Raw genomic sequence first — 25,545 nt, 5'->3', positions numbered from 1 at the left:
TAAAATATTATATCAGCATGTAAATTGTTCCACAGGAACAAAAATCAGATACTTACGGAAGCACATTAACTCCTTTAAGCCACCAGGCATCATTTAATAACAACTAGCTACACTCCAAAGTATGTCAGTAGCCTGAAATACTCTTTAATTTGCCCAATTAACTCCCTCAAATCACATACTAGATTTATGCTTCAAAGTATATTTAAATCCCAACTATACACACATTTATAAATTTCCTTTAACATTTAAATATTTTTTAAAGGGGGAGAGGTTGAAGAAGGGTGTCCAGGCATTAATGAGTACAGTATTTAGTCTTTAAGCGAAAGGAAGTAATTACAGACCCTTTGATGGGTCACACCAAACACATTTTATTTATGGTTTAGAAAGAGTTTGTAACTTGTCTACTGCCTGTTACAGGAATGGAAAGTCAAATGCACATTTTACACACTATACTAATTACTTTTGTACATCACATAAAACACCCAATACTGAAACCAAGACCAAGATCTACCATATAGTATCATTCCCTACTATCTATTAATACAAATAAACAATTTTTTTCCATAGTATAGTGCTTGGATTATTTCTCTAACAAAAAGATTTGCTAAAAATGTGGTTAACAAAAATAATAAATTATCAAACTTATGAAATGCACTTTAAGATGAAGAGAAAGCTCTCCTTTTTGGATCCAATTTTGAATAAAAACCATATACTTTATCCCATTAGATCAGATCCTAATCAATTAATAAAGTGCAAAGCTGTGTGTTTAAGACTATTGCTTTAAAGACTACTTTATCTAAAGAGTAGTCTTTGTAGGAAGATGCTAAATATGTAATCAGAGTGTACTTACACTTTTTAAACAAGCCCACACTTGGGAAGAAAAGAAGCCAGACTTAAAGAGATTAGAACAAAGGTATCAAAGTACTTCGGCCAAAATTAGTATAAATAGACTTTATTGAAGTCAGTGCCTCTGTACTGAGACAGAAGATTGTGTCTACATAAGCACAAGTTGTAACATTTCACAACTTCTAAAAAGGAATGTCAACAATTACAACGATCATGCATACCATGGTCGATAATCACATTTTAGAAGCATTTTCAACCATTTCTAAAGAAATGCTTATAACATTGTTATATATAGAACTACTTTCAATAAACTGCAAAACATTGATCGACTTTTCCAGTATGAGCTACAGTGTCAACACAAAAGGGAGGCATAAATGTTTAATTTATGAAATCAGAATGGAATATTTACTGTAAAGAAAAATTAAAAAGCTTTCAAATAAAGGCCATTATTGAACCAACGTGAAGAGCACAACTTGAACTTTTCAGTTCATTCATCTTTTAAAGCTGTCCTCTGAATAACTTCAGTTCTAAGCATTGAATTCAGTACTGTGAATATTCCTTCGATTGAAGTTTGGCAATGATGCGGTCCAATTGTCTCTTTGCTTCACACTGTGGGAAATTGCTCATGTCATAATATTGAGGGGCAATTTTCACCAACCTGTCCAGAGGAGGAAAAAAAATTACCAAATTAACATTTAATTAAAGTTCTGGAGTGCTAATAAGATAGGCATTGCCCATGAATAAACTGATTGGTATAGGAAAAGGAAAATCTACAAATCCAAATCAATGTTAAAATTATAAATTGCCTAAATCCTTATAAACACTTCTTTTAGCAATGTATAATTCTATTAAGCTCTAAGTTTTCTAATGTTGGACTTTCCATAAACTTAAAAATAAAATCAAGATAAATAAAAAACCCCCACCCTTCCTTTACATTAAAGCTATTAACATAAAGGCATTCATTTATTCACTCTAGAACACTATTTTAACCAATCTCTCTGAGGTTATAGTAATACAGGTCCTATAAAGGAAACATCTTGGTATTCAAATGATTGGATCTTTTCATTTTCAGTTTTAATAACTATAAATATAAGTAGATACCCCAAAGAATAGTTGACTGAAATCTTTTTAATGTTTAGCCATATAATTTTTTCTCAACAAAGCATGTAAGATAAAATGGTAATGTCCTATACAATTTAAGTGTCAAAAGTCATAAATCACTGTATGAAAGAAGACTCACAATACAGCAAAGTGACATCAACTAAATAAGTGCTTTCAGTCCCACCATTCTTGGCTGATGTTTGCCATCATAAATTATTGAGTGGATTCCTGGAGGGGGAAAAAAAGCCCCAAAACACCCACTCAAAAAGGGTGGGGGACAGGGAGGTGCTAATTTTGCTTAAAATAACACAGTTGATTACATTTTGTAAAATCAAGTATGCTAAGATACAAAGACAGGCATAATTTTTATGCTTGCTTATTTAGCTCCCAAAGCACCAACATATAAATAAATAGTTGAGAGCCAATTACAATGGGATAGATAAAATACAATGACTGACTGACTTCTGGAACCAGGTAATTTGAATTAATCACAATAGCAGGAGAATGGCTCCAACAACACTCTTGATGCTAGTCAACTATAGCTTTTTATATTTGGTTCTAAATCCTGCCCTTATGTGTACCAATAATCCCCCTGTCATTCTAGCAAAGCAAATTTTAAGAGATCAACCATACTATGAGGTCAATGCCACTAACTACACACTGAAGTATATAGAATACGAAGTTCCTTTAAGAGGGAAAGGAAAGCCTAGCTGGCTTGGTTCAATGGTTGAGCATAGACCTATGACCAGAAGGTCATGGTTCAATTTCAGGTCAGGGCAAATGCCCGGGTTGTGGGCTTGATCCTCAGTGTGAGGCGTGCAGGAGGCAGCCAATTGATGATTCTCTCTCATCATTGATGTTCCTAACTCTCCCTCTCCTCTCCTTTCTGAAATATATATATATTTTAAAGAGAGAAAGGAAGAACGTCTCTCCTATAATAAAGCCAGATTCCATTTGAAGCAAAATGCTAATGAACAAAAGATGTTGCTTACCATTCTGGCTTGATATCTGTACACGTCCGAATATAATTCTTTGTTGTAAGAACAAACTCATTATAAAGCACCCATTCAGGCTTGTGGTCAAGAACAGTAGAGGGATGCAACTGAACCACCTGGTTATCTTTCACAGTTAAGTAATGCCCTGTTCGTTCTAAATGTGCCACCTGAAACCAAAACACAGTAAATTAATACAATGCTTCTGATGTGCTGGTTACAAAACTAAAGTGGTGTAAAGGCCTCACTTTTTGCTTTTTATTCCATGGCTAGCCTTATTTATCACTGCCTGATAAAAGCAGGGATGAGCAAAGTACTGCAGGTCAAATGCAAATGACTGCCTGTATTTTTAAGGCTTGTCAACCAAGAATGGTTTAAACATCTTTAAATAATTAGGGTAGGGGAGTCAAAAAATCCACCAACATTTGGTACTACGGAAAGGTCATAAAGTTTAAATTTCAGTGTCCATAAGTAATGTTTTGTTGGACCACAGGCATGCCCATTTGTCCATAGTTGCTTTCGCACTAGAAGAGCAGGCACAGCTGAGTAGTTTCAACAGGGACCAATGGGCCAAAGAACCTGACACATATACTATCCAGTCCTTTTCCCTGCAGTAGACTATTTGAGTGGGTTCTTTAGCACCAGGTGACAACTATGGAGTAGATTAGCAATTACTAGAAGATTCACATTTAAAATCCTATATAATAAAAACCCTAATGTGCAAATCGACCCAACGGCAGAATGACCAGTTGCTATGATGTGCACTGACCACCAGGGGGGCAGACGCTCAACCCAGGAGCTGCCTCCTGGTGGTCAGTGTGCTCCTACAGGGGAGTGCCCCTCAGCCAGAAGTGGGCTCACGGCTGGCCTCTGTGGCATCCTCTGAGAAGGCATGGCCGGGCTGAGGACCCCCCCTCCCCGCCGCCCAAGTGCACGAATGTAGTGCACCCTGCCCCTAGTAGAAAAATAAAAGAGTAAAAATGGAGAAGCAAAAAGTACCTCAAAGACATAAGACTGGAGAAAAATGTAGAGCTGAGCCACCAAGGCTAGGAGCGAGATGCCAGTGGTCCTGGGTCCCTATGGATAGTTGCAAAGAAGCTGCGTCTACTGCCTGATGACCAGCTTTGTGATGGGCTATGCCATGGGCATGGCGGCTGGGGCACCTTTTCCTGTCTCAAAATTGGAATGCTGGGTTGGGAGTCAATGGGCGGGACTGGGAAAACCATGATGCAGAGTAGTGGCACCTTTGGCACATTCATGGTTATGGAGATGGGCATCCAATGCCAATCAGGGAAATGGGTGCCTACATCCACCCCATCCCATCAGTCCCAGGCAATATCTTACCTAATAATAGACAAACATGTAAATGGACCATACCTCCGCTAAGCCCACAGCCAATCAGAGTGAGTATGCAAATTAGAAGGCCAAAGATGGCGGCTGCCCAGCTGCTCCAGGCGCAGAGTGGCCAGGTGGGGTAGGACGTCTGCTATGAGAGGGAGGGTGGGGGGGCGAAGGGATCTACAGGAGCGGAGTGCCGCAACGAAGACAAGACTGCAGACTCCAGAGTCTGCAGCAAAGACGAAGACGGCAGACTCTGGCCTGAGTCTGCAGCGAAGCAGCGAAGACAACCGGCCGGAGTCTGGAGCAAAGACGAAGATGGCAGACTCCGGCCTGAGTCTGCGGCAAAGATGAAGAAGGCAGACTCTGGCCGGCGTGAAGGCCTGGGTCCCGGATGCCGGAGGAAAACCAGTGCTGGAAGCCAAGGGAAGGAAGGCCTATTGCACGAATCTCTTTGTGCAATGAGCCTCTAGTACTATAATATAACAACTTTGAGTCATCAGAAAAACAAAGGGCGAAAAAGAGAAGATGCATGTGGGATTTACCTGTATTTCTTCTGTCTATAATCAAACACACTGATTGATGATTTTCATCTAATATTTAACAAATGCTAAAGCAGATAACTATGACCCTTCTAATTCTAGAACTCTAATAAGAGTGTGTATAAATAAAAATAACAAGATTACTGTGATGCATACCCTTCTTCTAAGAAATTAATGCTTGAATATGGCTTTGTCCATCTTCTTTGAATTATTAAAAGCAAATTTAAGAACATGTAAAAAAGATACTAGTATATACTAATACATATTATGCAGTTAAAAGTCTGGAGAATTTTAAAAATAAACTCGTCTATTCAACTAACTCTGATAAGCATAAGATCTTAAAATAAGACTAGAGGCCCAGTGCACAAAACTTGTGCATGGGTAGGGTCCCTAGGTCTGGCCGACAATCAGGGCTGATCTGTGGGGCAACTGGTGGGGCGCTTGGGGGACCCCCGCTGGCACCCGCTTTTGCTGGCCTGGGGCCTGCAGGCAGCTCCTGTGTTGAGAATCTGTGCTGGTGGTCAGTGCGCATCATAGCGACCGGTCGTTCCACCAGTCGATTTGCATTTAGGTTTTTATTATATAGGATGCTGGTATAAACATTCTTCCAGTTACTTTGAATTCAAATACAGACAAGGCACCAATATGCTTTTATTTGAACTCAGTGCATTTTAAGTCCATTTTATTTATTGAGCTCATATGGCCTTAAGGTCAGCCATAACATCCTGCTAAACAGACACAGCAGGAGAGAATGAACAAATAAGGAGACAGAAGAGATTAAAATCAATCCCATTCCAAGTAATAAACTGATTTGTTTTCACTTTTATCACCAGAAAATTTGAGTTTTTTAAAACATAATTTTAAATTCCTTAAAATAAATGTTCACTAAATTTGCCTGAAAAGTTTCACTTCAGTTCTTATAGTTTCCAATATAGTACACTTAAAACTAAGGGAAACATTTTAAAATTATTTCATCTTTATTACTTAGCTCAAAAGACATTTTTGGCTTTTGTAACACCCAAATGTCTTATACCAATGATCTATACTGTTTGAGTATTTGAACTTTGGAGTGATCAGTTTCTTCATAAAGAAGAAAGTGAACTATACTTCTGGACCAACCCAGACAGCTACTTCCTTTTGGTACTGTTAAAATGATATGCCTCCAATGGTGGTCTAGATTCAAGGAAATTTTAATACATTTATCAAAGTCAAGGGTTGAAATTTATATTGAATAAATAGTTAATACCACCTGAAAACAGCCAACATATCCATTTGGTATAAAAAACACTCCATTAATAAAGAATTCTAAAAATGATTTCTACCTAACTGAATTGGTAATTTGCCATTTAGAGAATTTGTTATTCATTAGACACATAAAATATCTTAGTATATTAGTTCATTTGAGACTCTAGGCATAACATTTAAGATCAATATTCATAGGCTTTCTTAAACTGACTTGTGTTTAAGTAGATTCAAAGGGCTGTTATAGGAAACAAGCAATATTATGTAAATATTTATATTGTATTCCTGTATTTTCCACATACCTGCATAAAATAACCAGTAACCAAAGCTTTTCTTATATTAATATAATAATCCCTGCTTGTAAAGTCAGTACTTCGACGAGGCAAATTAAATCTGTCCATAATTCGAGATAGCTGCTGGCGAACATTGTCTGCTGACATCAGGGACCTGTAGTTAATGAAGTTGTCATAACACCACTGAACCGATTCATGATCTACAAAGTTGAAGAGAAAGGGGGTGGAAAAGAAGAGACATGAATCATCCAAACAGGTGTATCATCTAATTAAACAGGAAAGTTGTTATAAAGAGTAAGCTAAGTAACCCAGAAAGGGGATTTACCCAAATCATCTTTATAAATGAATCACAATGTTATCACTTTACTAAAAACCCTTAGTGAGGGTCAAAACCAGAAATAAACGGCTTTAGGTGATTAGATGACAAAACAATGTTTTTAATAAACCTTTTTTAAAGAATTGAGTTATTGTTTCCCATTCATGGTCTAAGAGGGGGTAAGTAGAAGGAATTTGGTAAAATTCCATGTCTTTCTTTTTTAAAAAATACGTTTTTATTGATTTTTAGAGAGGAAGGGAAGGGGAGAGAATCATCAATTGGTTGTACTTCTTAATCCTTCACTATCTTGTGCCTTCACTACAATGTGCCTCTTAAGTGTTGGACAGAGTTTAAAATGCAAGTGATCAAGTTTACAAGGATGTCAGGAACCCCCACTCACATGTTTAATAAGCAAGGCTTATATATTTAAGCACATCTAAGTAATTTCCCTACAGGTATTTATTATCAAAGGAATTTCCCCATTGATGAATCCTTGACAAGCTTCCCACTAACCTAGTGTTGCTCATCTAAGAGTTAAACTGTAGCATAATGAAAATATACAGTAACATCTTTATGTACCAAAGACAATCACAAGGAGGCCCTTTGAAAATAAACCTAAGAGGGTCATTGCAAAATGGAGGGAATGGGGACCTAAAAATTAGAACCATGCTGCTCCTTCTCCAGCTACTGTGATATTCATCAATCTTTGACATACTCTTTTCTCCTTGGTTTCAGGATTCTACCAATTTATAATCTTCATTTTCTTAATAGCTTTTCAGAGGAACAACAGATATGTTAATAAATGTTTACATACTATAAAATGCAGCCACATCCATAAACAGAATAGGTGGGTAGATGGGGTAGTAAAATGGATCTTTAAATTGAAGTGTTTTAAAATGTCCATTAATTAACTCATCTAGAATGAGAAATGAAAGGTACCAATCTGAACTTACTGACATTTAAAACAAAGCACTGAATATGTCCAGATTAAACAGAGAGAAAGTCCTCTTTAGAGGTATTTTTCTTATGTTGATGCTTTGTAACAAGCTCAAAGGCAATGACAATGTCAAAACTAAAACAATAAAAATGGGAACTTTTGAAAAGTGTTGATTACACTTTGGAGTATAGCTTTTCTGAGGTTCTAAAGTTTTAGAATACACAAAGAGTAACAAACAAACTATCAGACATTATCTAAACTTGTGAGAAATAATTTGATAAATGGAAGGGATAAAATAAAAGAAACATTTATTAAAACAATTCTAGTTATATATTTCTTGCCAATACAGTAAACTACCCTTAAGATATAAAGCAAACAATTTCAGAATAAAATCATACAAACACACATAGAAATTAAGGAGTTGCAAAATAACTCAAATCTAGTTGTTTTTCAAGTGTTATATAAACAAATAGTATTAAAATGAATTTTAGGTTTACTATGTAATCATTCATTGCATCTAATAAAATAGATCCCCTTGACTAATCAGAAATGTATGTTTTTCGAATATACTTATTGTTTCAATTAACACAATATAGCATTGTTTAGAAATAAATCATTAGTGAAAACATTCAAATTCAATAGCTATGCAATGTCCAAATATACCTAGAAGTTTGATATTTGCACTTGTGAGTGCATACTGCAATTCTAACTCATGACACTTCCTCTAACTGCTGGTCCTATTTAGGAGTAGGAATAAGCTTTTGTAGGTATCTACTATTCAATATTTTCACAGGAATCTCCCAAGTATAAATACAGCATAAAGAACTAGCATTATTTAGCAATGTTGTCAGTTTTAAATCTTAAATTCCTAATTTCATTTAGTGCAGTTAATGACAAAATAGAATCTCTTCATTTTAAAAGAATTAAAATATCCTGTGAGAATAATAGCCTAAAGAAACCATCTGCTCCTTTAGAAATCTTAATTTCCATTTAAAACAGTATCTTACTACTATCAAAGGATTTTAAGAACCACAATGGAAGTGAGTCTGCTCCTTCTCAAAGCCCTCCCTTTACAGCAGGTGTCAGTCTGTGAGTAGGTGATGTGTCTGATGGTCACACTGTATCAACCAGTATGATACAGCTTGGCACACAACAGGAAGAGAGATTTCTTGAACTGACCTATCCTATAAGGGATAGTCTTTAAAATTATGCATTTCTAATACTTCAGGCACAAGAGGGATAAAATAAATGCTCTGAAGTAAACTATGTACTGACCATCTCTTGGATTCTCATTTACCTCCCTTACCTGCCCCTAATTTGTCAGACCCGGGCAGAGAAGGGTTCCACACTTTTTCTCACCTGACACCATCAATTCTATCGAGCTCATACCAGGGTTCACAGGTAAAACACAGATGTGCAGAACCTTGGCTGCTACGCTCTTTGTTCCACATACTGGCCCTCCAGCACTTTTTGGACCCTGAGATGAGTAAATTCACCATCACTCCTACAGAGAGGTGCCAAAGTTAACAGACTACTTTAGAAGTATAAATAGAATTCTCATGAGATAATAGAAATGAGTTACAAATAAAACAAGAGGTGCAAAATGTGAACACCAATGTTATAAATTAAAAATCTAACATTAGCAGAAACCACAAACTCAGCATGACTGAGAACCCCATATTTTTGGTAATGGTGATGATGATGTAGGGCTGTCTTGCCTGTCATCCAACAGGTTAGCCTACATATATGTAGAAATCAAACACTTTCAGAAACAGTCACCATTATTTCTGTATTTTTCTTTTTTAGGTTTTCCTCTCATCTTATTTTAAAAATGGTGCGTAACAACAACAGCATCTAGAAATAACTTCATTATTACTACGTTTCCTCAATTTCAAGTAACTATAACATGCTTCTCATGTCATTAAATATTGCCTGAAAACATGACTTAAAGCTAGAATATCACGTGGCTGTAGCATAAATCACGGTATCATCTTTCTACTGGTGAGCATTTAGGTAGTTTCCATTTTTAAAATATCTTAAATAATTCTGAGGTTAAAATTCTTTAATCGTATCAGGATACTAAAAGATAATTTCTGGGTCAAAGAGTGAATTTCTTAAAGTTCTTGATAACACAAGATCTACTGCTTTTCACAAAGATGACAATTTATATTCCAACTTCTGTTGTATGACTGTTCCACTAAACCCACTTGTACACAGCTGTTTTTTTTAACTGCCTTTGTGAATTATACATACAGGTAGGAAAATGGTACATAATAATATTAATGCATCTTGAAAAGTTGAACTTTGCTTTCTGTAACTGTCCTCCCACCCCAATAAAAGCAAAACTTTAAAAAAGATAATCAATTTCTATCTTAAAATGCTAGTCAGGAGTTTTTCTAAAAGGTACCTCTGGCTTTCCAATGTAAAGTTGTCTCAAATATATGAAAGTGAGATGAAGACATATATGATGCACATGACATTTGGACAAAAAGTGCCTTTAACCTGTTTTTCACTTACTTTGTTTAAAAGCGTGGTATACATTAAGCAGTGTCAGATGATCTCCATCTATGTGGGCAAATCTCATCTTGGCCTCATCCGCAGCTTTCTTGGCCTCCGTGGGGCGAACAAAACACTGTGGGACTAAACAAGGTTGGTATGGGCCCAACACAAACGCCCATATCGATGAGTCACGCATTCACAGATAGAGGAACAAGGCCTAGCTAGGTCAGTTCACAGAGCATAGGGCAGGGCAGGATGGCCTCCAACTGCATCTTGGACTGTACTACCTTGATTTGGTACATCAACACCTAACCACATCTGTAAGACAAGAGGGTTGCAAAGCTACAGAGTACCTGATTATTTTAACTAGATCTAAAAGTAGGCATCAAAACAGCTATTCTGAAGGCCATCAAGATACTAGAAAGCTCAACTTATTTCAAAAAACCAGTGCTGATAGCTCTACCAATAACCAGAATTATGGTGTCAATAGCCTTTTAGCTAGATGTAATTTTTCAAAAGGCCATCCAATGAATCTACTGAATGGCTATGAAAGTTATGAAGCTACACTTGCAGGGCTAAAAACAACTTTCAAACCAGTCTGCTGCCACATTTCTACTTTAATTTTTCCCCTAGTGCTGTGGCTATTACCAACTGGTGGGTATCACTATTAGCACCGGTGAGCAGAAGCATATGTAACATAAAAAATATCATGAAATCTTGGGTTTTGATGATAGCAGTAGTGGTGGAAGGTTAAACCGCCTCTGAATTAAGAAAATTCATAAAGGCTTGGATGGATATTCAGCCTAGTTTTCCAGCATTTTAATAAAAAGATTAGTAATAAAGTCCCAAGCTAAAAAAAAAAAAGTTATTTAAATAAAAACCTCAATATAAAAGCAAAATCCAGTATTTAAAAAGTTGACAATTAGTCTGAAACAGTCATTATTTCAAGGGTCATCAAAATGTGTAACTACAGTGTTTAGAGCCTCAATATTAATTCACATGAAACTTGAAGTTGTTACAAAGCGTGCACTACATTTTTTGAAATACAACTTTCCTTAATTCTCTTTAGCAATTCCATAGTCATAAAAGCAATATGAAAATAAAATTACTTAGCAGCTTGGGACTTTGTCAACACATTTTTAAAGCTTTTAAAACCTTGTCAATTCAAATAATTATCAGTTCAGATAGAAGTTAATGGGAATAACCGACAATGAAATCATATACAGTATCAAATTACTTGTTTCCATACAGTTTCCCCTTTAAAAAGATGCCAAAGAAGCCAAAGAGAGACAAAGACACATGATCACAGTAAATATTAAGTCTTGCTTAATGTAACTGAAGCAAGGTAATTCATTAAAGTACATAAACCTCGCATAATTGTGAGTTAACGTGAACTAGCTACCAGTTAGTGGGAATAAGAAGCACTCCATGACTGGATTTGCATTATAAACTTCAGAAACTATTTAAATGGAAAACAAAGCATTCCAAGCTCAGCAATCTTTTTGCTCCATGACATCTTCCTTGCCTTTCAACATTTCCCACCCCCAAATGCCATTCTTAATAACTGCTGCACATAAATATTCACTCCCTTAATGTGCTGAAGATGACGACCAAAAACCCTGTTTTGTAGAATTCCGATTACAAATAAGACATGTAGTTGGAAGATTTCAACTGCATCACAATGACCACCTTTTAAAGGAACTAATATTAACTCAAACAATGGTAACTGTATGCCTGCTAAGAGAACTAGGAAAAATAAAAACTAGATAGGAACAATAAATATACAATAAATACACAAATAATCTGTTAACTCTTGTCCTGTTCTTGACCTAAAAACTAAAATCTTGGGATAAGCACAGTGGGAGAATCTATCAAATAACATATAATAAGAAAGGCAGACAACAACCTACCACCACCTCCGCAAGTGAGACTACAATTTAATTAAAATGATTCAATACACTGCCCTGCCCATCTGCTCTGAGTCTGATCAGTCATAACTCTGCAAAAAACATTTTAGCTAGTTCTTAAAACAAATTTCACACCATTAAAATATACCATAGATCTAAAGTAGGCCAAAATTTTATATTTAGAAAAAATTTCAATTTGTTCTTTAATTCCATAAGATTTTGAATTATTTGAGGCATTAAGTTGTAATTAAGACCAATAAACCACTCCATGTCTGGAAGTCAGTTCTTCCCAGTACTAAAACTAGTAGAATAAAAACCTAGATTTAACCAAAACAATCAGTGTTCCTTTGTATGTAAACAATATTTCTTCTTTTTGGAAAATGTAACTTCCTAGTTATTACTCAATTGTGGATTAAGCTTTACTGCTACTAAAACAGCACTATTTATTCTGCTTAATGATCCAATTTTCAAAATTAACAATTTTATCTCATGTATATTTCTTTTATCAAGTGTCTGTCTTCCATGGTAAAAGAATTACCAGGTTAGATCTTAAGGCTAAAATTATACATTACTATTTCTATTTATCTGATACTAAGCTTGAAATTCATCTTTGACTGCCACAGAAATACATATGTACACAAGTATAAAAAATTTACTTTAAAAGATAGTTTGGGTTTGTCTCAGGCTGACTTAATAGTGCGAAGTACAGAACAAAGTTCTTCTTGTATTGTCAGTAATAAAGCGCAAAACTGACCGACTTACCAAAGAACTCAGTTACAATTGTGCTCAGACTTAGTTTTTTCTTATTTCAATTTTTATTTGCACTAAAGGGAGCCAATGTTTTTACTATATTTTGTGTACAATGACTTACTTTACTTTTCTAAATACTATATGTAATTATAAAGCTATTGACAAGATATTTAGGAAACAAAATGAGTTCCTTAAAACCATCTATAAAATGCACTATAATACTAAATATTAAAAAACAAAACCAAAAGTAAAGTCCACCCAAACTTTGAAGAGCTGGGTTTTTTTTAGTTCCTTTCCCTCTATTACCTGACAACATAGCAGTAATAGATAGGACCTCATTAGAACAGTTGTAGTCACAACTTGCAATAACCATTTTAGCGAGCTGTGGATCTAGAGGAAACTCTGCCATCATGGATCCCAATTCAGTCAGATCTCCATCATCATTTAAAGCAGCCAGATAATTCAAAAGTTCTAGGGCTCTCATCAGAGTTTCAGGAGCTAGGGGGTAAAGATAATCTATTAGTCAAGCTGTCTTTAGCAAGCAAAAGTGTGACCAAGTAAAAGGCATTATAAGCAGTCTTATTTTTCATTCTATAGTTGACCAAACTAAAAACTCAAATTGCCATCAAATTCAATTACCGAGATCTAGCAAACAATGAATCATATAGAATTACAAAACTTTCCTGTATAGTAGCTAAAATAGTCATCTTCATAAGTAACTGTTCATTCAACATGTGTTCATCAAATTATTTTTTTATAAAAAATAAATTATAAAATTTCTCACATTTTCATGCCTAGTCAATAACTCCCAGAATAATTTAGTTATTCTGAAGGGGAAAAAATTGATTCATATAATTGTTACTCTTTTAATTTTAATGCTAACGCACAGGATTTATTTTGATGCTTACTGGAAGAAAAGGCAAAATATTTTTAATATATGTACTAAATAGAATACAGAGAAAGACAGCCAATTTTGGTCATAAGACTTGATGAAATATACTGAGAATTCATACCTGGTGGATCCATAAAATCAAAATGCACCAAATCATCAATACCAAGTTTCTTCAACTGTAACACAACTGATCCTAAATTAGAACGCAAAATCTCAGGATAGGTATTATCCTAGCAAAAAACAAAAATGTTTGTTCTGTTAAACATTCCTTAATCATCTTGCTCCAGAAAACAAAACATATCTGTTCTCTTCCTCCTTAGCTCTTTACTCCCACACCACTGACTCAGATGAGAGAAATACCTGTGGAACAGACTTGAGAGCACTCACTTTCTGTAAACTATCTTCATAGTACTCTAAGTATTACTGCTGCTGTCCACCTCAACTTCAAACTGTAACAAGAGCTTCACTGCTAGATTACACCATAATCTGACTCAGGAAAAAAAAACTAAGGAGCGTATGGTGCCAAAAGGGAAGATGAAATAAATGAGGCAATTTTCTTCTGGTAACAAGTTCAGCTTAACCTTCCAAACACACAGGAAGGATACAGTAAATCTCTTACCTGCATTTCTGTTTTATAAGCTTTCTCTGTGTAAAGCCTGAAGCACTTCCCAGGTCTGGTACGTCCAGCACGACCAGCCCTTTGTTGGGCTGAAGCTTTACTAATAGCTGTCACCAAAAGGGATTCAACTCTGATCCGAGGATTGTACACCTATTCGAACATAAATAAGCAGGAGAATGATTCTTCAATTAAACTCAAAACTGTGATCTACAGAAGTACCCAAAGCCAGAGAAACCAAGATGGCGGCATAAGGTAAACACCTAATTGTTGCCTACCACAACAATTTTAAAACTCCAACTGGAAAACAAAGCGGACATCATCCAGAACCACCGGAAAGCTGGCTGAATGGATGTTCTACAACTAGAATAAAAGAGCTTCAGGAGCTGTGGAGGTGCGGAGGTGAGCACGGAGAGGGCGGGCAGCTGAGTACGAGAATGCCTTACTCGCGGCGAGCAAAGAGGGTGGCACCAAATGTGCAGCTAGCTTTCGTTCGGGAGGAAAACAAAACCTCCCTATTGCACTGAGACCGGCCTGTCTGGCAACAGGCGAAACAACAGGGAGAAGCTGGACTCACGGCCATCAGGTTGGAAAGTGAGAGTGACTTTTTTGCAGAGGTGTGCCCAGCAATCATTGTTTACTGCGCTGGAGCGCGGGATGCAGGGACTTGGAAACGCGGAATGGCAGAGAAGGCTGACGGCAGCCATCACCATTTGCCAAGCCCTAGCCTAGTGACGCCCTGAGACCCCGCCCCGCACATTCTACAAACCCGCCCAGGCTCCACACAGCGGCTTTTGCAAATAAATGGCCTGCTCTGTGGAAGCTTAGCCAAATAAACTGCAGTTCCAGTCAGATTGCTCCAAAACCGCCCAAGCAAAGAGGAGAAAACTGTAGTTCTTGCTGTAGCTCCTGCTGGGTGGCCTCAGACAGTAGCTGACCTGCACCCCATTGGAGATCCAGAAACTAGCGTATCTAGTGGTCGGTGTGAGACGACACCAGATTTCAACCACTCTCATAAGGGACACATTCAAGAGGCAGACTCAGTGAGCACCAAAGCCCTACTGGAACAAGTCCTGCCCCATAAATGTGTCTCCAGCACAGCAATTCTTCCGTTATAGACACAGCGGGTTCTCACAGCCAATTGGCCTGGAGGTCAATTCCTCACAGTGACACCAACAACAATCAAGACTTAACTACAACAAGGCTGTACACACAGTCCACAAAGGGGTACACCAAGAGTGTCCACCTCAGGTAACTGGGAGGCTGACCCGTTGAACCAATAGGACACCTAGTACACAAAGCTACCCTACCAACTCAGGGAAGCAGCGAAAATGAGGAGGCAAGTAAAAAGATCACAACTGAAAGAAATGGAGAACAAACGAATGGACATAGAGTTCAAAACCACGGTTATAAGGTTTTTCAAGAATTTCATGGAAAAGGCCGATAAATTTAACGAGACCCTCGAGGATATGAAAAAGGACCAACTAGAAATTAAACATACACTGACTGAAATAAAAAATATTATACAGAGACCCAACAGCAGACTAGAGGAACACAAGAATCAAGTCAAAGATTTTGAATACAAAGAGGCAAAGGACACTCCTCCAGAGAAGCAAGAAGATAAGAGAATTCAGAAAGTTGAAGGTAGTGTAAGAAGCCTCTGGGACAACTTCAAGCGTACCAACATCCGAATTTTTGGGGTGCCAGAAGAAGAGAGAAGTGCAAGATGCTGAAAACCTATTTGAAGAAATAATGACAGAAAACTTCCCCCACCTGATGAAAGAAATAGACTTATAAGTCCAGGAAGCACACAGAACCCCAAACAAAAGGAATCCAAAGAGGACCACACCAAGACACATCATAACCCTTTGCACTCGCTTGCTTTTTTCTCAATTCCTTTATTCTACTCGGGATTTAATTTTTTAAATACCCCAGATTTTACAAAGCGTGGCAGTAGAATAAAAAACTGGAGTTTCTTTTCATACAAACTTATTTATTTGGATTTTTTTATATTTCAAATTATTGATACATTCAAAGAGTATAAAAAGAGCTGCTACCGATGCTAACCGTGTTGAGTCACACTCGACATCCGAGTGCAAAAGGTTAAAATGCCAAGGGCAAAAGATAAAGAGAGAATCTTACAAGCAGCAAGAGAAAAACAGTTAGTTACCTACAAGGGAGCACCTTGTAGGTAACTTGTAGGTAACTAATTATCAGCTGATTTACCTACAGAGCTGCTACCGATGCTAACCGTGTCGAGTCACACTCGACATCCAGTTAGTTACCTACAAGGGAGCACCTTGTAGGTAACTAATCATCAGCTGATTTCTCAACAGAAACTATGCAGGCCAGACGGGAGTGGCAAGAAATATTCAAAGTGATGAATAGCAAGAACCTACAACCAAGACTACTCTACCCAGCAAAGTTATCATTCAGAATTGAAGGGCAGATAAAGAGCTTCACAGATAAGAAAAAGCTAAAGGAGTTCATCACCACCAAACCAGTATTATATGAAATGCTGAAAGGTATTCTTTAAAAAGAGGAAAAAGAAGAAAAAAGTAAAGATAAAAAAAAATTATGAACAACAAATACATATCTATCAACAAGTGAATCTAAAAGTCAAGTGAATTAAAAATCTGAGGAACAGAATAAACTGGTGAACATAATAGAATCAGAGGCATAGAATGGGAATGGATTGATAATTCTCAGGGGGAAAGGGGTGTCTGTGTGGGGGGTACGGGAAGAGACTGGACAAAAATCATACACCTATGGATAAGAACAGCGGGGGGGGGGGGGGGAGATAAGGGCAAAGGGGGGATGGGAACCGGGTGGAGGGGAGATATGGGGGGGAAAAAAAGAAGAAACAATTGTAATAATCTGAACAATAAAGATTTATTAAATAAATAAATAAAAAAGAATCGTGGGAAAAAAAACACAAAAAACCACAAGTACCCAAAGCCCACAGCGAATCCCAAAATAAACAGAGTATTGATGACCACCATAAATCATGCTCCCGCAGAAACAGAATCTGTCATCCTTTACCTTAACTTTTTTCCAGCCATTTATGACTCCATCATTCTGAGACTCAAACTAACATGGAAAAGCTCTTATCTAACACACAGATCACCTTTACTCTTTCTAATTTAAAAACCTCATTTCTACCAGTTATACCTTGCCCTTATATAGTGAATAGTGCTGAAGACTTTTGCCTTAAAAAGAATCTGTCAATTCCAACACCTGATGTTCAAAGTGGGCATCAAGAAAAATATTTTAAACTTGGTCCAAGTCAATGAAACATGCTTTCAGTTGAAAGGGAAAGTTTTCCATCAAAAATATGAATACTATGTAAAATGAATTCTCTCAACCATACCCATAAAATGTAATCAAATGTGTTTGAATAATAAAACATACGGTATTTATTGAGTAGTCACTTCATTTTGCAAAAGTACTTGGTATTTAGTACAATTACTAGGTGTGTCATCACATAGAAATTTTAATTTAGTGGTAAGTAACTAATCTGCAAGTATGATAATCCTGTACTATTAGTACCCCCATATTCCTTAAATAAACATACAAATCAAAACACCATTATTATATAGAAACAAAGAAAATAAAACCTTAAAGAGAAATAAAACCTTTTAAAAATTCTAAAAGTAAACATTAAAATTGACTTAATTTTTGAGAGCCAGGTAGAATACAAAGCGTTCTTAACGCAGTTTTCTAAAAATGATTAAAAAAAAATAAGTCTAAAAGGTAAATTTCAGACAGTAAATGAGTAGTAGTAATACTGTTAAGCTTATACTAATTTATAAAGTATATGACTATCGTACTAAAACATGTACCTTTTGTTTCGCAAATCCAGGATCAATCACAAACACCACACCATCTATTGTCAAAGATGTCTCTGCAATGTTAGTTGACACAACTACCTGTTTAGAAATAAGCAGTATATAAATTTTATTACAAGTAAAATTCAAACGACAGTAACATTAGCCATTAACTTTCACTGAGATCAAATTTCAATTCAGTAAATAAACTTGAAATAAGGTTTGATGTTCAATGGCCAATAAAAAGACTTATATTTAACAATTCAAAATTTCATTTACCACATCATAGCAACTTTCTTTTTCAACAAAAGCTAGCACATTTTGAATATTCAAAAAGAAACATACCATAAAAAGAAAATCACTAATAAAGCAATATCAGTTTACCATGTAGACTATCTCCCTGATAGAACACTCTTTGGTTAATAACCTACTCCACACCAGTACATCTTGCAATATTTACAAAGGAAATTTTTCTATCACCAAACCTCTACTCAACATTTTAAGCAAAATAGCACATGTAAGGAAAATCTCAAATTATAATACAAGAAGAACAAGCAGATCATGAGAATCAAAAATAGACGTTTGGGTAAATATACAATATCAAAGATAACATGTAATATATCACTGCATTCAAAGCAATTATTAAGAACCAGTTGAACTTTTTAATTAAAGCATCTACATACAAATATAGCTTGCGTTTTTGTGTTTTGTCCTATTTTAGATGTATTTGGGAAACTGGTTAGAAACTTGAGAAGATAAACCAGATAGTCTGCTCTTATAGCTTTTACATTTTGTAAAGGAAGATTAGACATGGGTAGTGCTTGACCAGTGTGTTTCAGCTATCTTGAGCTGAAAACTGGCATCCCTCCCACCTCCTTTCAGACAGCTTCCATACCCAGCATAAAAAATATGATTTGATGAGTAAATCTTCCTGTATGAACTACCCTTCTATAAAAATTTTCCACTTTCCCTTAAACATGGGCTTCAAGTGTTCTTCAAAATAAGAATGATGTATCAATTGCCAAGGAAGTTCTCCCTCTCTCTCTGTATCATCCAGGAAGGGTATGGAAGTGCTCTTAACCTCAAAGATGAATATGACTCAGGCCAAGAGATAAAATATTTTCCAGCAAAAAATCCTGTAGCTCTAGCTGAATGAAGCACCATCAATGGGTGACGAGATGACATTGTGACCCTTAGCTTTGATTCTGAACTAAAAGCTAAGGTATTACAACCAGTTGCTGAAGAATCTCTCTTTTCAGTGAAAAATATTCCTCAATATTCTTAGGATTTACTAGAACACAAAAAGCAAGTTGGGACTAGCTTTAAATAACTAATTCTACTCCATGGGCTTAAGTTGTAGATTCTACAAAAAGTATCATGCATTGAACTGGCACCTAAATTAACAGAGCAAAGAAGGGCACACCGTAAAATAAGATTAATCTATGTGGACCCATACTTCTCAAAGTAACTCAAAACAGAATGAACTACATGAAAAGACAACAGTAAATCTTGCTGTATAACAATTTTGTGCAATAATAGCTAGTTTCATACTTCTGTTAATATAAAATCAAGCTAAAAACTTTACAGAGAATTAGTACTTTTTTGTCAACAAATCAACTTGAAAACTGTTATACTAAAAGCATCTCCCAAAGTTCAGGATGCACATAAAGTAACAAAAAGAAAAATATCTTAGCATGTTCTAGAGACACTATGAAATTGGAAGGTTCAACATAATGAAACTAGGATCAGACTATTTTTTAGTTGCTCACTACTCTTGCTGATCTATGAAAAACTCAAAAAACTGCTTTACTCCCATCAACTTTTTAAAAATTATTTTTATTGATTTCAGAGAGGAGAGAGATAGAAACATCAATGATGAGAGAGAATTATTGATAGGCTGCCTCCTGCACATCCTACACTGGGGATCAAGCCCACAACTTAGGCATATGCCCTGACTAGAAATCGAACTGTGACCTCCTGGTTCATAGGTTGATGCTCATCCATTGAGCCACGCCAGCTAGGCCCCCTTATCAATTTTTTGTTAATTCGTATTCCACTAGGCTGGTGTTACATATCCATTCAGTAAATTCTTTCAATTAAAAAGTGTTTTTGGTTTATTTAACTTTTATAGAGCCATGTTAAAGAATTAGCCATGATACAGTTAAATATCTTCATTATTTTGTAATTTGTTAATAATCATTGAAAATATTAGCATAAAAATTGAAAAAAATATAGCAAAAAGAGTTGTGGATCTCTTAGTTCTGAACACAAATAAGAAAAGCAGTAGATATCATATTTGACAAGTACATCATAAATGAGTAATATTTCGAGGCAGACTTATTTCTACACATATAAAGCTCAAGAAATTTGTAGATAATACCATGAGGACCTAGTCTGTTCTTGATGTTAGTAACTATATACACCAAACTTAATCCTTGACAATCATCTGTCAAGGTGATGAAAGTAATGATACCTACTTTAAAAAGTGAAACTTTAAAACCAGAGATTAATTACCTTACTGAAATATACATGCAGCTATCTTATAACTTAATCAATGACCAGACTCTTAAAAAGGCAGCCAATACCTTCCTTCTAGTGGTTTTCAATCCTTTTCAAACAACACAATCTTATTTTCAAAGAATCTATTAGTCACCGTGTATTAAAATACAAAAGCATGGCTGCACTGTTTCAAACTAGAAAACTCAGATCCCTTTCCCATCCCCAACAAAACACCCAGAAACAGGGTTGGAAAACCTTGCTCCCTTCCAGTGCCAGGTACATATCTACGCCAGTAAGATCCACAGTTCTGGCACTTGAGAAATCCACATATTTATACAGTGTAGTTTGTGCTACTGTTAGTAGAGATCTGTGCAATCAACAGTTCATACCTGTGGACATGATATTTGGTTAGAGCTTAAAGAAAATTCTAAGCAGAAGCCAAGGCACTGAAGAAAAAGTGCTTAGTTTTGGCCATGTGACTTAATAGAAAGATAGCACTTGGCCATAACTCACCCTAGCCAACCTCCATTTGCTAAGGTGAAAAGTAGTTAGTGCTCTTTCTCTCAGGTCAAGAGGTATACAAAAATTCCACCTAACTATATTTTTTCTATTTACTTTTGAACTATAGACTATTTTGTAGTGTATAAACCAGTTCACAATGACCCATAACTTAGTTCTTTGTAATTCAATATAGTTTGACCTCTTAAAAAATTCTCATAATATACAGAAAATGTTTATACAGAGCACTTCTATGCTACCTTTCTTCCAATTGCTCCATTCTGTTTTTTTGGAGGCGGAGGTTCAAAAATGCGTTGCTGCTGCTGAGGTGGGAGTGTAGAGTACAATGGAATGATTTTAATGTCACCAACTTCAGGGCCCAAATCATCAACCTCACGTTTTATTCTCTTGCAGGCTTCATCAATTTCCTACAAAATAAAGTTTGAGTCTGAAAACAAAACAAATACACCCTAAAACAATTTAAGTATTTATCACAATCCCATTTCTATGTGGCATATTTCAATTTAGTAATCAAACTAATTTAGCAAATTTCATTGGGATTTCTAAAATAATTTAAAAACTTTGATTTCTGTAGCCAAACAAACATACAACTGCCTTATTGGCACTCCACATCCATTTTCTCAAAGTTGGATGTCCTAATTAATTCTCAACAAATTGTACTAAAATTGAATTTCTCACTCAGGAATATTTAACTGCAGTCATAACCTTTTCAATTTTCACAACCTAAAAGAAATTGATGTGCTAGATTTTTAAAGAAGCCAATTAGGCTGTAATGTCCTGTTATCACTAATGCAATTATATGGAAGACTTGTTTCATTGTTCCTAATGAGAACATACACCTTTTACAGTATCAACATATTTAAGAACTAGGCTAACCTAAATATCTTTAGAGCACCTTCAAACATGTCCCCACCACAGAAAACTATTTCAATACATTTACATTCAAATCCAGGTTTAAAGAGAGGACACACAATGAATACTGAGAGTGTGAGAGTCACAGAAAGGTAAGGTAGGTAGAGGCTCTAGCAGTTGGCAAAGGAAGTTAAAAATCAGGAGGGAGATGTGTTTTAAATTTCACTGAAGCATTAATTCAGTTAAACTCAGAAGTATGTTGAACAAATGATTTGGCAATCTGTCCAGTGAAGGGCCCAATCATAAGCTATCTTTATAAAAAATTATCTTTTATTCAAAAGGCAATATTTTTACAAAAGAAAAAAGTTATCAGATAAACTTATTCCATATTTTCATTATTTCAAACTAGAATTTTCCTTGAAATGATTTTAAGTCAAAGTGCAACTTTTGGTGTTAAAGCATGCAAAATTCTTGGATACTTAAAAAAAAATTTTTGGGATCATTTCAAGCATACTAGTTTTCTTAAACAACAGGTATAGAAACAGAAAACTATCAAGGATTCAATGTTAACAGTTCCCTTTGAGACCTAAAGTTTCTAAATAAAATCAAAGAATGTTATTCTCTGAAAGATAAATAATGTAACAAATGAAACAATTTTTTTTAAAAAAAGTACCGTTTTCACATGCTGTAGAGAGATTAGAATGCCCCCTGCTGGTATGCAAACACAAAATTAGGTATCTTCCAAATCAAAAAGTTTGAATATAAATGCAAAACTAGATTCTCTACAATAAAAAAGGGAAAATGGCTGAAAATATCCTGAATAGTCACAACTTTATTAATTTAGTCATATATTTGGACAGAAAATAAATTGTTAGAAGTCACCAAACACCAGATTTCACATACAATATTAGAAAGCTAAGTGTGACAAATTGTAAATTTGCAGATTCCAGAATTTTAACAAGAAAATAATCCCAGCTTTACTTGAGGGGACTAGACTATCCAATCTGCTAAGCATATGTGGAGCTAAAATGAAATCCCTACTTTATGGGATATAAAGACATCTCTAAACACCACTGATGTTTTTAAATAAACACGTTTCTAAACTGCAACAACATTTTCTCATAAAGTTTACACAACTTTGATAAAGTTGACACACTGTTCAGAAGACCACAAAACTCAGTCATCAACATAAAGCAACCATCTGCTCAGTCATGAGCGATACTGAAATTTCAGACATAAATATCTGATTTGAGAAGACTTTCACTTCTAAAAGGATCATATATAAATTAATTTGGACACCACTAATATAAAAAAATCTGAACTCACTAGATATGTAAGACGTTTTACTCAGCAAAATTAAAAAGAACGTTGCTTAAAGAAGGAAGGGTTTTAACATCTTCAAGTATGCATTTACAAACAATTGGTTATTTCAATTACACCCTTATCTAATTTAAGCATTAGTATAACATAAGAAACATTCTACAATTCAAATCTTTCCCCAATATCTCACCAATTAAAACTGGTCTCTTCCAAATTAAGTCAGCTGATTATAGAGGCACTATTGTTTAAGTAGTCAAAATGGTAATTATATGATCTTAAAAATCATTTTAAAATTTCACAAGATACACTTTATGGATGCTATTCAAGTTTATGAATAATGAATTCCCAGAATCTACCATTTAACTAAGAAAAAATAACAAAAGGTCAAGAACAGGAGGAATAATTACCCTATCTATAGTAATAAAAGGATAATGTGCTAATTAGACCAGGTTGACCAGCCATCTTCCAGACATCCAACTTCCTTCCAGACAAAGCTATGGTGGTGGGGGCCAAGGCAGAGGCAGTTAGGAGCGAGATCAGGCCGGCAGGGGAGGGCAGTTGGCGGTGAACTGACCTGCAGGGGAGGGCAGTTGGGGGCATTAGGCAGGCAGGCAGGCGAGCGGTTAGGAGCCAGTGGTCCTGGATTGCAGAGAGATGTCCGACTGCTGGCAGTTGTACAACCCCCGAGGGGTCCCGGGTTGGAGAGGGTGCAGGCTGGGCTGAGGGACACCCCTCCCATGCACGAATTTCGTGCACAGGGCCTCTAATTTTATATAATAAAAGACTAATATGCAAATTGTCCCCTGAGGAGTTTGATCATGTGCTATGACCTGCGCTGACCAGGGGGCGGTGCAGAACATGGCGGGCGACCAGGTGCGATGGCAGGGGCACTGAGGGTGCCAGGGAAGGAGGAGGTGGGGAGGCCGGGAACCTGATTGGCCCTGATCGCCAGCCAGGCCTGGGGACCCTACCCATGCACAAATTTCTGCACCGAGCCTCTAGTTTTACTTATCTTTAAATCAGGGCTACTATTACACAATCAATGAGACAAAGTACATTAGGCTCTTTGTTAATTGCTCCCCAAAGGTCTTCAAGACTAGTCACCTAAAGGGCTGTCATTACCATGACACTCCATTGGAAGACAGATTATACTCCCGCTCTAGAACACACTGAAAACCATGGAGCTTGCTCCTTTCCCTCCCTGAGCTATAGGAAAGTTGCCAAAATATCAACGGCACAAAATATCTTCTATAATAATGAAAGCATAATATGCTAATTAGACTGGACAGCCGAACAACCTTCTGGACGTCGCCACCGTGGTGGGGGCAAGGCAGAGGCAGCTGCCATGGTGGGCGGGGGCTGAGGCAGAGGCGGTTAGGGGCAATGAGGCAGGCAGGTGAGCAGTTAGAGGTGATGAGGCAGGCAGGCAAGCGGTTAGGGGCGATGAGGCAGGCAGGCAGAGGGCTTAGGGGCGATGAAGCAGGTGGGAGAGTCGTTAGGAGCGATGAGGCAGGCGAGTGGTTGGGAAAATGAGGCAGGTGGGCAGGCAGAGTGGTTAGGAGCCAGCGGTCCCAGATTGCTAGAAGGATGTCTGACTGCCAGTTTAGGGATGTCTTAAACCAGCAGTCGGAAATCCCCTGGTAGTGGTGGTGGTGGGGGTTTCCCAGATTGCGAGAGAGATCAGGCCGGGCTGAGGTACCCCCCGCACGAATTTCGTGCACCGGGCCTCTAGTCAACTCATATAAAAGTCTTTCAGGTCCTCACCACGAGGACATCTGATATTTCTGATAGAATTCTAATATGCTTGGTTACCTGAACAAAGTAATTATTTTTAGTAGTCATTTAAGAAAATATGCTATGCATTTTGGAAGAAGTGAGAAACTATAAAGACCAGACACAAAAGGACAAAATGAATATCTCAACAAAATATGGTTTATATGCCATCAAAAAAGCATGTGGTACTCTTGCTTACACAATATACAAAATTTCTTTCATTCAAAATACATAGAAAGGAAGACTAATATTAACAGAGGTTTATCTGTAAAAACTGAATTTGCAACACATCTTATTCTCCTCCCCCCGCCCCCCCCCCTCAAAACAAGTATGATTCATTCTTTACCAAGAGTGATTTTTAATCCCTTCTGGGACATTTGACAAAGTCTGTAGACATTTTTGGTTATGACAACCAGGGGAGGGAGTGTTACTGCATCTAGGGATAGAGGCCAGATATTCTAATAAATACCCTACAACGCAAACG

At 36.6% G+C, this 25,545-nt stretch overlaps 1 protein-coding gene across 1 annotated transcript in view; it reads right to left on the bottom strand.

The window, feature by feature from the left end:
• Positions 1–246: 246 nt before the first annotated feature.
• The window catches only part of DHX15 (DEAH-box helicase 15), a 59,956-nt gene continuing 34,657 nt past the window's right edge, over positions 247–25,545 (bottom strand). The window contains exons 6-14 of the mRNA XM_079778470.1: positions 21,356–21,523; positions 18,114–18,200; positions 14,275–14,424; positions 13,777–13,885; positions 13,070–13,261; positions 10,125–10,247; positions 6,364–6,554; positions 2,940–3,109; positions 247–1,504 (exon numbers count right to left, since the gene is read on the bottom strand). Coding sequence (XP_079634596.1) covers positions 1,387–1,504; positions 2,940–3,109; positions 6,364–6,554; positions 10,125–10,247; positions 13,070–13,261; positions 13,777–13,885; positions 14,275–14,424; positions 18,114–18,200; positions 21,356–21,523 — 1,308 coding nt within the window. The 3' untranslated portion in view covers positions 247–1,386. The remainder of the gene's footprint in view (positions 1,505–2,939; positions 3,110–6,363; positions 6,555–10,124; positions 10,248–13,069; positions 13,262–13,776; positions 13,886–14,274; positions 14,425–18,113; positions 18,201–21,355; positions 21,524–25,545) is intronic.

This window comes from Cnephaeus nilssonii (genome assembly GCF_951640355.1).
Source record: "Cnephaeus nilssonii genome assembly, chromosome: 1".
Lineage (NCBI taxonomy): Eukaryota > Metazoa > Chordata > Mammalia > Chiroptera > Vespertilionidae > Cnephaeus > Cnephaeus nilssonii.
The sequence above is the reverse complement of the archived record's forward strand: the minus strand, read 5'-3'. Positions and strand labels throughout refer to the sequence as shown.